The sequence below is a fragment of the Panthera pardus genome, unplaced genomic scaffold, assembly GCF_024362965.1.
Source record: "Panthera pardus isolate Hobbes unplaced genomic scaffold, ASM2436296v1 HiC_scaffold_17, whole genome shotgun sequence".
Lineage (NCBI taxonomy): Eukaryota > Metazoa > Chordata > Mammalia > Carnivora > Felidae > Panthera > Panthera pardus.
In genome coordinates, this window is record NW_026526732.1 from 19762993 (window position 1) to 19776060 (window position 13068).

The following is a 13068-nucleotide window of genomic DNA, read 5'->3' on the forward strand; positions in this document are numbered from 1 at the left end:
AGTAAGGCAATCAAGGTCCTGTACCCTTCAGGATTGAAGGTCTAGGTTACCTACCAGGCAACTAGAACAGCTGAGGCTTTGGCTGGAAGAATGGGAAATCTAGAATGAGTGGTAGAAGAGAGATGTTGCATACCAACTACAGCCTTAGGGCTGATTGTAGCAGTGGAGACCATAGGTTTCTTGTCATATGATGATTTAATCATTTGCTTATTTTCAGAGCTTGTGGATACCACTTTAAGCCATTTAGAGCCATCACCTTCAAGAGTGGATGACAGAGTTCACTGAAGGGAGGCAATCATACTGGTTCAAGAGTAAATTACAGCAGGTATGTCTTGTAGGTTACCCATGCCCCAGGTGAGCAGTTCTCCATTGGGAGTGTTGTGTCCCAAGTAGAGTTGCCCAGATAGAGTACAAGGTACCGTGAGGGCAAATACAAATAACAAAAGCAGGCTTAATTCTCTCTATGGAAAATAAAGGAAGACACTCTTTCCCTCCCTTTTTCTTAGATACCACTTTAGAAAACTTGCAAGTTCTCTCTCTTCCTCTTTGAAATACATGTAAATCTTTTTAAAGGCTAAATTTGGAGGATCACCTAATATAAGATATATCTTTTTCAAACAGAAAGTATCCTTCTAGGAACATCATAACTTGAACATACTTACCCTGAAGTGTTGTGCTGTTAGTTCTTTATTGTGGAGGGGAATAGGGTAGTGAGCTGTTTGTAAATCCTTCAGAGCCACAGGAAGTTTAGCCTTATCTTTGAAACTAGCAATCACATTTCCAACAGCTTTCAAAATTATTAGAGACTGCTCTGTGAATCGGTAGCTCTCCTGTGAAGGGAAAGCAAAGCAGACAGCCTCACTTTTTTTTTTTTTGTTTTTGTTTTTGTTTTTTTACTTAAGTGTAATTAAGCTTACAAAAATTTAGTTTCTGTTAATATATTAAACCTCTTCTCTATGGTTGATTCAACAGTTATTTGTGAAGGGCTTACTTGCTCAAGGCATTTTGCTAGGGGCTGTGATCTCAAAGATATAAAACAAGGGATATGATTCCTGCTGTAGTGGGAACACATAGGAATAACACCTACCTCACATTGGGAGCCAGGGGACATTTCTCCATGGTATTAATACCCGTATTTAGTTCTGAAGGTGTCTAGGAATTAGTTCGACAAAATTGTGTGGGATTGGAGAACCAATGGGCAGAGAAGAGTTCAGGGAGATAGTGATGAAGATTAAAAAGATAAGGGGGTAAGCTGGGAGAGATTAGCAAAAGGGTACACACCTTCAACTATAATATGAACAAGGTCTGAAGATCTATCTAAATGTAAACCATAGTGACTATAGTTGATAGCACCATATTGCAGAATTGATATTTGTTAGAACTTGAATGTTGTCACAAAAAAAAAAAAAAAAAGATAAGTACGTGAGGTGAGGTGATGGTTGTGTTAATTAACTAGATGATGGGGATCCTTTCACAATATTTATGTATACAAAATCACCAGCATGTAGAGTTTATATAACTTACAATTTTGCTTGACTGTTTTGCCTCAATAAGGCTGGTGGAAAAAAAAAAAAAAAAAAAAAGGAATTGGATGTCAAATTGCAAAACTGTAGGTCAAAACCAAAGAGTGGGGAATGGGGGGGAGAGAGAGAGAGAGAAAGAGAAACCTAAGGCATTTGCAGATTATCTTGATTGGTATGTGGTGGGTAGTTGGTGGGTAGAGGAGGAGCTGCCCAGAGTAGAGGGTGCTTTGAGACAGCACGGAAGGGGTGAAGTGGGAACAAAAACTTGTGAGGTCTACTTTTGCCCCCTTTCCTAGGGAGTACCATGCTGCCATCATGCCCCTTGGTTCTCTGCAGAAGTTTTGAGGAATGGGCCCGCAGCTATACCTGGACAGTACCAATTCGCTGCGTGGGGCGAACTGATGAAGACAGACACAACTGACTCGCCCCCTTAACGCATTTACTATCCTATTACCTTCTCCCCAACCTCCCAAAGCCTACAGAAAGCCTCTTCTCAATGGTATTTCCCCCTCAAGTGAAACCAGGACCAGAAAAGTTGTCTGGTCAAGAGGCAGCACTGGGAGTGATCACATACGGCTCTGAGCAGCTTGAATCTTTCTGCTCTTGGACTGGTCTATCGCTTCTTGCTTCCTCATTCGAACTGAAGAATAATAGGGCCTGACTTTAAGCCCCAGTAGGTTTTACAAGATGGAGGAATTTATAACCCCAGGGAAAGATGAGTTCACAGATCAAAATAACTAGACACCTACGAAGTCCAGTCACCTAAAGAAAAAAAAAAAAACAAAAAAAACCAGACTGGATAATCCATACTACCTAAAGCAGAATTGTTTTTTAAGAAAAGAAAACAAAGATGAAAAAAATAATTTAAAAAAGCAGGATAAACATAATTAAGGGAATAAAAGACATGTACTTATAAGGTGGGCTTGCTGATCTTTCTTCTACTGCACAGGAGGGAGAGGACTGGAGAGAGACAGCACAGCAGAGAGGAGGCCGTCAGGGGAATCCTGCACAATCTCTGCCTAGAGAGGCAAGAATCCGTGACTGAGCCTGTCTGGGCCACAGCAACATTAGCACAAAAGAGCTGCTTCTGAATCATCTTGATGCTACCTTCGCCAAGAGAGTTATCGACTGGCTGAGAAGATCTCGCCTCCCTAATAAGAGGCTGTGCTACATGGAGATGGGATGGGGGGATGGTGTAAAACTGAATTATGCAGTGAGAATGCCCCATGCAAATTGGTCCCCCCAAAGCAGAGGCCCACATATCTAAATGGGATGCCTTTTAGAGGACATCTAAAACAGACAGGACCTCAGGGGAGTGGCTGGTTGCATTTACCTCGTTTCTTCTTTCAGACACCGTCAGAACAGCAGTGTAAGAGAAACTAAGAAGAGGCCAAGAAAAGAGGAGATGAACAAGAGTTACAGGACTCTCCATGGATCCTCTTTCCCTGAATCCCAGAGACAAATGCTCCAAATCTCTTAGGCTGAGGAAGGGGTAAAAGGAGTCAATGATACCAGAATTTCAAGCTGTAATGGAAAGGACTGTAGTGATCCTCTATACATTCCAAAGGACCAGTATGCTATGGGATCTACCTGTGATGTTAATAGAGGTGAAAGGGGATTCCACAGAGCAGAAGTGAATGCAGTTGTCGGAGAAAAACTAAAATTATTTTGCACTCCTGCAGAGTGTAGGCTATTTATTGTACGTGTCATTTTGGAGAATTTCTTGCAGAATATACTTAACAGTTTTAAAAGGTAAAACATGGGTAAGTTGAATTACAAAAAATAGGCCTATGATTTAGTTCAAACTCTTTGAAAATAAGGCACCAAAAAAATCACAAGTGCTTAAAGTTTACCGGCTCAAAGTTGGGTAGCACGGCATCTTCGTCCCCAATGACAAAAGTCACCATGCTGCAGATGTGTATGGAATGCCCCACGGAGGAGTATGCGGTGAAGAGAAGCATATGTCTCCTAAAGAGAATAGACAATATATGATGACCCAGGGGTTCCCGTTGTAGTCCTTGACTCTGCTGGCTGTTTGATGACAGCTTGTGCTCAAATGAAGTCAGACATTACTGAGAGTAGAATTCTTTAACTCTGGTGGGATAAAGACTTTTGGATATTCACTCTGAAAGAATCATCAGAGATCATGGAATCTATGTTTCATTAGTCACATAAAACATAGTTACGCTAAATGAGGAACTTGGACATGCTGGAGGAAACTCCTATACGCTGCAGTCCCAGTGCAAAGGACTCCTGATTTTTCACTAACAAGAATAATTCACAGTGGTATAGGGCTTTGTAGATTTCATAGTCACTTTCCCACAGATGCATAATTTTATGTGTGTTGTTTGTGTCTTTCCTACCAGGGTTGCGGTGTCACCGAGAGCAGGGACACTCATTCCCCCCATTGTTGAGCACTTAGAGCATGTTCAAAACATACATGTTGATAGTTTAGGCCCTGCAGGGAAACACCCAGATATATATAAGGAGGTTCTTTATTAATTTCCTGTTCTTGGTTGTCTTAATGGATTAGCACTCAGAGTAATGACTTCTGGGAGAACCTCTCTATGCCAGGGTTTTCAGGGTAGGATGTGAGAAATGTTGAAGTTTTAAAATTTATTATTTCCTGGGGCACCTGGGTGGCTCAGTCGGTTAAGCTGCCGACTTCGGCTCAGGTCATGACCTCGCGGTCCGTGAGTTCCAGCCCCGCGTCGGGCTCTGTGCTGACAGCTCAGAGCCTGGAGCCTGTTTCAGATTCTGTGTCTCCCTCTCTCTGACCCTCCCCCGTTCATGCTCTGTCTCTCTCTGTCTCAAAAATAAATAAACGTTAAAAAAATAAAATAAAATAAAAAAAAATTTATTATTTCCTGAGAAGATTGGATGCTTGCCATACATTATTTTAGCATTTGATTTTGCTGTTTAGGCTTTGCTTTTTTTCATAAGGGCCATCACTTTTCATTGATCACATAGAATTAACATGATTGATCTTAGGAAATACAGTACAAATATTCATTTCGTCTGAAATATGAGGTAATATTTTGAATTTTATTCATCAAAATCAAGAAAACTTTTCGATTATGCATATTTTATTTAAAATGGAAAATATAATCTGCCGAGCCAAGTTTATTTTAATTAAAAATAAAGCTATAGGTAATATTAAACACAAGGTAAAACTATAGACTGATAGGGAAAAAAGTCTGTTTTTAAATAAAATCATGGTTCTTGCCAAGGCATGTAAGATTCTGAAGAAAACAAAAAGGATTGTTTGATACATTGATTTTAAGAAATGCTGATTTAAACCCTATTCTTTACTAAAGAAATTGTTAATCTTTGACAATTATGGGTCTTCCAAATGGAGATTCGGTGAACAGCATTTCTTTAATATATTTGCTCGTGGAGTTATTTTTCGCAAGAATCATAATGATAGATCTGTTTCATACGAAATCACTTTCAGAAACCATATCCTATATCCCATATTGTTTAATTATCAGGTAGCCAGTAGCTTACAAGGCTTCAAAAAGTTCTTCATGTGGGAAAAATGAAGTTACTCCATACCCAACAGGCAGCCGGACCACCGCAGCCTTGGTGGCATACGTATGAATCGTCAAAACAAGATCTCGTGGCCTCAGAGATTTCCAGGAAAGGGATTCCGCTGTAAGCAGTCCAGGCCCTACGTGGGGGCTGTCTTTTGTTAAAGCTAAGGAAGGGAAAAATACGAAAATTTGACTGTGAGAGTATAGCTGGCCTTCACTTCACGACCCTAGTAATGACACTAACAATATCAGGAATTAGAGGTGTTCTGAAAATATTCATAAAACCCAGAGAAATTACTCTGGGGAGATAATTACTGGAAATAATATGAAGTGGGATTCAGGTTTTCCTCTCTGTCCCATTTTCCTCCTCAGAATCATCCCCATCACTTTGATTACCTTATGATCTGTGGCAGAAATCACAATATCCCTCTGGGTGCAATTTTCAAGGTGGAGGAAACATATCTGGGAAATTAAGAGGTTCTCCTAAGATAGGGGTCAAGCGAAGTCTAAATATCCTATTGCTTATGTTTTTACTTTGGATTCTTAGCTTTAATTGTGTGTAGAAATAGCAAATCAGTGACAAAAATTTAATTTTAGCATTTAGCGTTCCTCTGAAAATGAATAAAGAATATCAGGCATTCTTCATGGGTAGCTAAGGCCAAAACACTTCTTAAATTAAAAAATTTCATTTCATTTAATTTAATTAACTGAAACAAACTTGACACACAACATTGTATTAGTTTTAGATGTACAGCATAATGATTTGATACATGTATATATTGTGAAATGGTTATCATGAAAATTTAGTTAACATCCATTACCCCACACAATTACAGTTTTTTTTCTTGTAATGAGAACCTTTAAGATTCTCTCTTAGCAACTTTCAAATATATAATATAATATCATTAACTATAGTCACCCTACTGTATATTACATCTCCAGAACTTATATTACCCTATATTTTTACCCTATTTCCCGATAATACTCAAACTGAGGATATAAGAGAACAACATGACTTGAAACACCTCTACACACATAGAATTTCAATGTTTTAGGACATGGTATGGCTTAGGAGCTCTTACTTAATAGATATACTAAGCTTATACCAATGAAGTTTGGAAATATTCAACAAGTATTTATTGCCCACTGATACACACTAGACCCTGTTCTAACCGCTGGGTATACCTGGGTAGAAAATCATAGGCCTGCCATCAAAGTTGGCAGAACATTTAATATCCAGCATTCAGCAAATTTTTATTGAACCTCCACAGTGCCAGGTATTATAAATTTGAATTAGAGATGCTTTGATTTTGCTGTTTAGGCTTTTATTTTTCTATAAAAGCCATAGCTTTTCATGGATTACATAGAATTAGTAGGATTGATCTTGGTAATCCAGTAAAAACATTTATTCATTTGAGATAGGAGGTAGTATTTTGAATTTTATTCATCAAAATCAGGAAAACTTTCAATTATGCATATTTTCCTTAAAATGGAAAGTGTGATCAGCTTAGCCAAATTTATCTTGAAAATAAAACTACAGGTATGATTAAAAACAAACCATAGTTGGGGCACCTGGGTGGCTCAGTTGGTTAAGCGTCCAACTCTTGATTTATGCTCAGGTCATGATCTCACAGTTCGTGAGATTGAGCCCCATGTGGGGCCTGCTTGGGATTTTCTCCTCCCCCCTCTCTCTGCCCCTCCTCTCCTCTTTCTCTCTTTCTCTCAAAAGTAAATAAATAAATATTTTTAAAAACCTCATAGGTAATGAGATTGATGGGGGTGGGGGATGCTGTTTCTTAATCTGTTTTGAAATAAACAGATTTAACTTTAACAAACAGGACAAAGAATTGAAGAATGATGTTTTGTGCATATATGCACATGTGCAAAGAGCTGGCTTCAGACAGAAGCAAGAACAGTCCATCCATGAGCAGGAGGGAAGGTGACTAGAACTGGGGAGAATTCATTATGGGAAAGATGAAGTGGGTCATTCCTGATTTTTTCTCTCTCTCCAGTGAAAATAGCAGCAAGGTCATCAGCTGAAAATACACAAGGATGAGAGCAGGTGTTAGAAGATCTGAAGGTTTGAGATAGTCGTCCAGGAGGATGAGAGTGAGGAATGCATGAACCAGGGAAGCGTTGGCAGTGTTTAGGGGGCCATTTTGAAATCCGTGGCCCTCAGTTGAAAGTGGGGCTAGCTGATAGGGTTATTTTTTCTCCAGTCACATCCAATCGGTGCACATTCATCAGTGCTCTGATGCACCACACATAAGATACAGAGCTCATTGGCTGAATTCAACCAGTATTGGGATTTTGCCAAGACAGTAAGCTGAGGGGGTAAAGATGAGCAATCACGCTGAGGTTATGTCCAAGGCTACAATTACAACAACAGGCCATGGAAACTGGGGGATGAGAGAAATAAGGACACGAGGAGACAGATGAATAGGGAAAAGTGGGAGGGTCAACGGATGGCAGTCCCAGTGGAGTCAAAGGATTGTAGAAGCAAGGGTTCTAGAGAAAGTGGACTGGAGAGTCAGGTGTGTAGTCAGAGTTTGAAATGGGGATGCTTGAGATGATATAGTTACTGGCAGGTAAGTTCTAAAGTGTAATCATGAAAACAAAGGCCAGGGTGGGATGGAGGAAAAGATCTTCAGAATTGTCAAATCAAAGGAAGAGTGCATGTTTTTCAACAGATCTTGAAAGACTCAAGAATGGTGACATGCAAAGGTGGAAAGAAAAACAGAGTGGCTAGTCATGCTGAAGAGGTGAACATGCGACCGCAACAAGGAGAGGAGCAGGTGGTAAGAGTGAGCATAACCCATGACGTCTGAGGAGGAAGACCATCCTAGGAGGCGGTGTGAGGGTGACTCTCTTGCAGACTCTGGAGAGGAAATAGTTTCCTTCATCCAGAGCCCCCAAATCTTGTATTTCCCCTGGACTGAATGAAAGTGAGCTGGGATTTAAGACTATAATTTTCTCAAAGCCCTCTTACCTCCAGATTCTCCCCATCGTACCAGTGCAGAAAAGCAAACCAGCAGTTCAATGGGTTTCAGACTATCCACAAACAGATAGTAGGACACGCGTTCATCTGAGAACTGCGAGAAATCAGACAAATCATTGAATTTAATATTAGTCAACTAATGCCGTATTTCACACTTCTAATAATTCTACCTAACATTTATAGAGAACCTACTGTGCTCTAGACACCACAGTAAGTACTTTACAGCTTTAACGATAGGAAGAAAATCACACTGAGTAAATGCTGGCAATAGTCTATAGAAGTTGGGTCTACAGGACCTGTGTGAGTTTGGCTCCCTATCAGAGAGAGTCAAAGCTCTTCTCCACGAGTGAAGAAAAGGGATATGCTTGTTTCAGAAATAATAAATGGAGGAGACTGGGCTTGAGGCTGGGCAATACTCAGAAAATACAGATCTCTGATAAATAGACAGGACACAAAGTAACTGTGGCAAAGAATGGAAATGTCTAATGGGGATGTATCAAGGTATTTTATAGGATGGCATGTGATATAAACCCTTTCTTCCTTTTGTTTACAAGATCTCTAGAAATATAGCCAACGCACACTAATGAACCAGACTGGATTTTCGCTTTGACGATGCAAGAGAGTACTGAGTAAAACCAGAACTTCCCTTAAAGGACAGCCCCGGAAGGGTTACATGCACATGATCTCAAGCCATCCTATAGGGGCACTATTAATATCCATAATCATGGATGAAGAAACTGAAACACAAAGAGAGTAAGTAACTTTCCAAACATCACAGAGCTTGCAAGTTCAGAGCTGAAGTTCAAAAGTAGGTCTATCTATGTATCAACTCCAAGGTTGGTCTTTGAGACTGTAGCACTTCTGTTGCCTCTCAAATTCTTGGTGCTTCCACATAATTTTGATTGATGGCATATGGTAAGTGTGTTAAGTTAACTTAATGTTATTATACATTAAAAGCTTTCATAGTATTTTACAATATAAAAACAATTAAAATATGAAAGAAAAATCTCTAGTGATACTGTAAAAACTGCAGGCTTGTTACTCAATCGAATGACAAGCATTTCTGGAAACGCTTGATACAGTGTAACTAGGTTTTAAAAGATCGTTTCCCTCAGTATCTTTCAATAGTAAGCATTTGACATCTATTTTGTTTGTTTCCTTTTAGCTGCGACATGTTGGCGATAAAGACAGTTGTTTCAAATATTCACTATCCAAAATCATGAAAGAAGCTTGGATTTGCCAGCCCAGTGTGCGTGCCAGAGGAAGAGTTCCTGCAAAGAGCTCATTTGCTGTCATTTTTGAGGGCCTGCGAATTTGGGGACAGGATGGGCATGGAGGCCACCCAGAGGAACTCTGCACTGGTGTCAGCACCGGGCACCTTGGGAGCACCTATCCCACCTACACACTGAACACTGATGGGACATCCATGGAATGTGCTGGGAGAGGCCTCAGGCTCAGCCACTAAAATCACCTATGGCCACTAAAATCAGGAATGCCCGGCCTGAGCCCACAACCAATCCATCCTCCCATGCCATCCTAATGGCTGTTAAGTTTGAATTCCAATGCCCTCCAAGAAAAAGCTGTTGTTTTTTTCATATCATTGATGTAAAAAACAAATCGGGGGAATAAAGGGACTCGTAGGAACTGCTATCATCTTATTTTGCCCAGCTGGGAATTGGGAAGGGAGAAAAAAATCTATATTTACCACCAGTTTGTAAAATCAGTTGGCCATTTTACTACACAGATACACATGTGTCCTAGGAGGGTGGTGTATAACAAAAACTCGTAACCAAAGTGCCTTTAGTGACAGTGGTGACAGCAACGTTGCTTACACTTGCCTTTAGTAGGCATTCTTCTAAGTGTTTTACATACATCCTCTCAATTATTTTCCCAATGCTAGGATAATGGGCTCTTACTGCAATCATTTTAGAGGAAAGAAAACTGAGGCAAAGTGGACTTAACTTAGTCAGGGTCCCACTCCAATGAAACCTGGATTCGAAGCCAGGCAGTCTGGCTCCAGGCTACCAACCCGGTGTACTTCGCGAGAGAGGCGTACTCGTGACAAAGTCCCAGGCTTCACATCAGGCAAACCTTATTCTCATGATGCTTGTGCCACTTACCAGTGTGGTGGTCTTGGGCAATTTACTCAGCCTTAACCTGCCTCAGTTTCCTTACCTGAAAAATGATGATAATAATAGTCCTTTCATAGGGTTTGCTATGGGGAGCTAATGCAATAAAAAACCTAGTTCAGGGCCGGCAACAGAGTAGGCACCTATCAATGACTTTCATTTTATTATTGCCAACAGTGAATGTGGAGATACAGCGAAGTGCCTGTAAACTGTATGTTATTCTCACATCTCTGGGGCCACTTATTCCCAATTAGCAGTTATGTTATTTTCATAAAGTCAAAGCATTCCTCTGGGTATTTTCATAGAAAAACTCCAGAGCTAGGTTGACCAGTTCTCCCACGACCTTCCCCCACAGGCACCACCACAGACTTGATTCTTGCTTTCAGAGCAGACAACCAGCTGCAAAGCACCTCCTGAAAAATGCTAAAAAAGGTTTTCTCTGCTGGCATTCTCATCTAGTACAAATGCAATGAGAAAAGCCATCTCCGAGACTTCTTTCTTCCCCCAACTGTGTGTACCGCTCCTGGAGATGTGGCATTATTGCAGGGGGCTTGAACGGCCCCATACAAGCAACATAAGAGTTTCAGTTAAATTTAATTTCCCAGAATATGCTTCATAGTTTTCCCCAAAATTCCACTCCATGTGAGATTTGTTAATTAATTCATTCAATATTTTTTTTTTTGTTGAGTTCCTACCTCATGCTAGGACCAATATTATAATAGTAAACAAAAGGACAGAGTCTTTCTCCTTAAGATGTTGACATCAAATGGGTGGGTAGGTGGAGGGCCACAGAGAAAAACAATGAGGCAGTTGGGATGGAGAACGGTAAGCATAGGCTACACAGAGTGCATGCAGTCAGGGTACTTGACTTAGACTCTGTGGCCAGGGAAGGAGGTCTCACAGGGTCAAGGACATTCACGCTGTTCTGAAAGACTTCTAGCATTAGCCTGATGAAGGCAATAAAGATGGAGAATGAACTCCAGGTAGAGGGAAGAACATGGGCAAAAACAGCAGAAGTGATAGTAAAAATGTGCCTTTGTTTTAGGAATAGTATGTATTTCAATAAACAATTTAAATCAAATATAGCGAATTTATTTGTGATTCATTTATTCACAAATCAAGCACTTTCAATGTGAATTCACATAATAACACAGCTCAGGACTGAACATAATCAGATGACTCATACTTGGATATATGAGCAGCAGAATTTTGCTTATTGTCTGCATAAGAGATTAGTAGAAGACTCTAAGAATTGATTTTGTTAATATAATTTTAGAAATACTTGATAGATTTGAAGGTGTTTCTCACTAACATGATTTAATCACAAACTTACATATGAGAAGGAAAGGAGATAATAATATATTTACCTTGAATTCTGTTTTTTGAAAGTTAAGGCAATATGAACTTGGTTTGTGAAAAATATATATATTCCTGGAAAACATTATTTGTAACAGGTTACTGCCATCATATGCAACAGACTAGTCCAACACATTAGGATCGTAGGATCAAATAATTACAGGGGTGGGTGTAGAAAATAGAAAGAGGTTGGTAAATGGATACAAACATTCACTTATAAGATGAATAAGGTCCGAGGATCTAATGTATAACATGGCGACTAAACTTAAAAAAAAAAAAAAAAAAAAAAAAAAAAGAACAAAAACCTTAAGCTTCTATTTCTTTATTTTGAGAAAGACAGAGACAGCACAAGTGGGAAAGGGACACAGAGAAGGGGAGAGAGAGAATCCCAAGCAGGCTCTATACTGCCTGCACAGAGCCCGATACTAGGCTCAATTTCACAAAACTGTGAGATCATGACCTGAGCCAAAACCAAGTTAGACGCTTAACCGACTGAGCCACGCAGGCATCCCATAGGGTGACTAAACTTGATAATACTGGATTGTGTTACTGAAATTTGCTAAGAGAGTAGAACTTCAATGTTCCCACCCTGTCCCCCCAAATCGGTAAATGTGTGAGGTGTTGGATGTGTTAACTCAATGGGAAGAGTCTTTCACAATGTGTATTTATATCAATTCATCACCATGTACATTTTAAATATCTTAAAATTTTATTTACCAATTATACGTCAATAAAGCTGGGAAAAAAATCATAACAACTGTATTGAATTAGTTGTCTTAAAGGGACACAAATGATCTCTCTTAGTGAATAAACAGTCTTCATCTTAATCAATAAGTAAGTCTCTGATGATGGCCTGAAACTGGCCTGAGTTTCGGCTATTGATGTTCTATGTGGATAGTCAACTCATCGATCTTTCTTTCTAATAGTTTCTCTTGCTATTATATCAATGCCAGAGTAATATTGGTTTAATCCCTTTAAATGATAGCTAAAAATTAATGGCTTATATATCCACCACACTTAATACACACAAAAAGTTCATACTTACTGAAAGCATACACAGAAGTCTTCAAAATCTAACCATATTTCTTTAGAAACGCTATTATTTATTGTTGGGAGGTCCTCCTGTGATTTTTCCTGTGTTGCTGTCATCTGGCTGACTAAATCTCTTTCCAAACTAAGTCCTTCACCTTGATGAGCTGTGTCATTTAATCCAAGTTCTGTTAGCTCTTCTGTGCATAGCAGAAGACAAACATGTCAATTGCACCTATGTTGTTAAATATTAAGTTATTGAGGTATGGAAAGTTATAGAGGGAGTTTCATATTGAAGCCTATTTTTGAAAGAAAAAAACCCATTTCCTGAGACAATCATTTACAGCAAGCCTCAGATTTGGGGATGTTCATGCAGAGACACATTTTCATACACTCGGGAGTCTAATCCTAACTCATACACATAGCAGAGTGTTAAGAACTTTTGAAATCACTTTCATAAAGTCGTATGCACATTTTTCACAGATTATAAAGTTACAACA

At 39.5% G+C, this 13068-nt stretch overlaps 1 protein-coding gene across 4 annotated transcripts in view; it reads right to left on the minus strand.

The window, feature by feature from the left end:
* ADGB (androglobin) overlaps window positions 1-13068 on the minus strand; it is a 162577-nt gene that overhangs the window by 58424 nt on the left and 91085 nt on the right. For all 4 annotated transcript variants that reach the window (XM_019425030.2, XM_019425029.2, XM_019425028.2 and 1 more), the window contains 6 exons: window positions 12585-12768; window positions 11551-11614; window positions 8046-8148; window positions 5079-5220; window positions 3377-3491; window positions 663-830 (listed from right to left, as the gene is read on the minus strand). In XM_019425030.2, the coding sequence (XP_019280575.2) occupies window positions 663-830; window positions 3377-3491; window positions 5079-5220; window positions 8046-8148; window positions 11551-11614; window positions 12585-12768 (776 nt within the window). The remainder of the gene's footprint in view (window positions 1-662; window positions 831-3376; window positions 3492-5078; window positions 5221-8045; window positions 8149-11550; window positions 11615-12584; window positions 12769-13068) is intronic.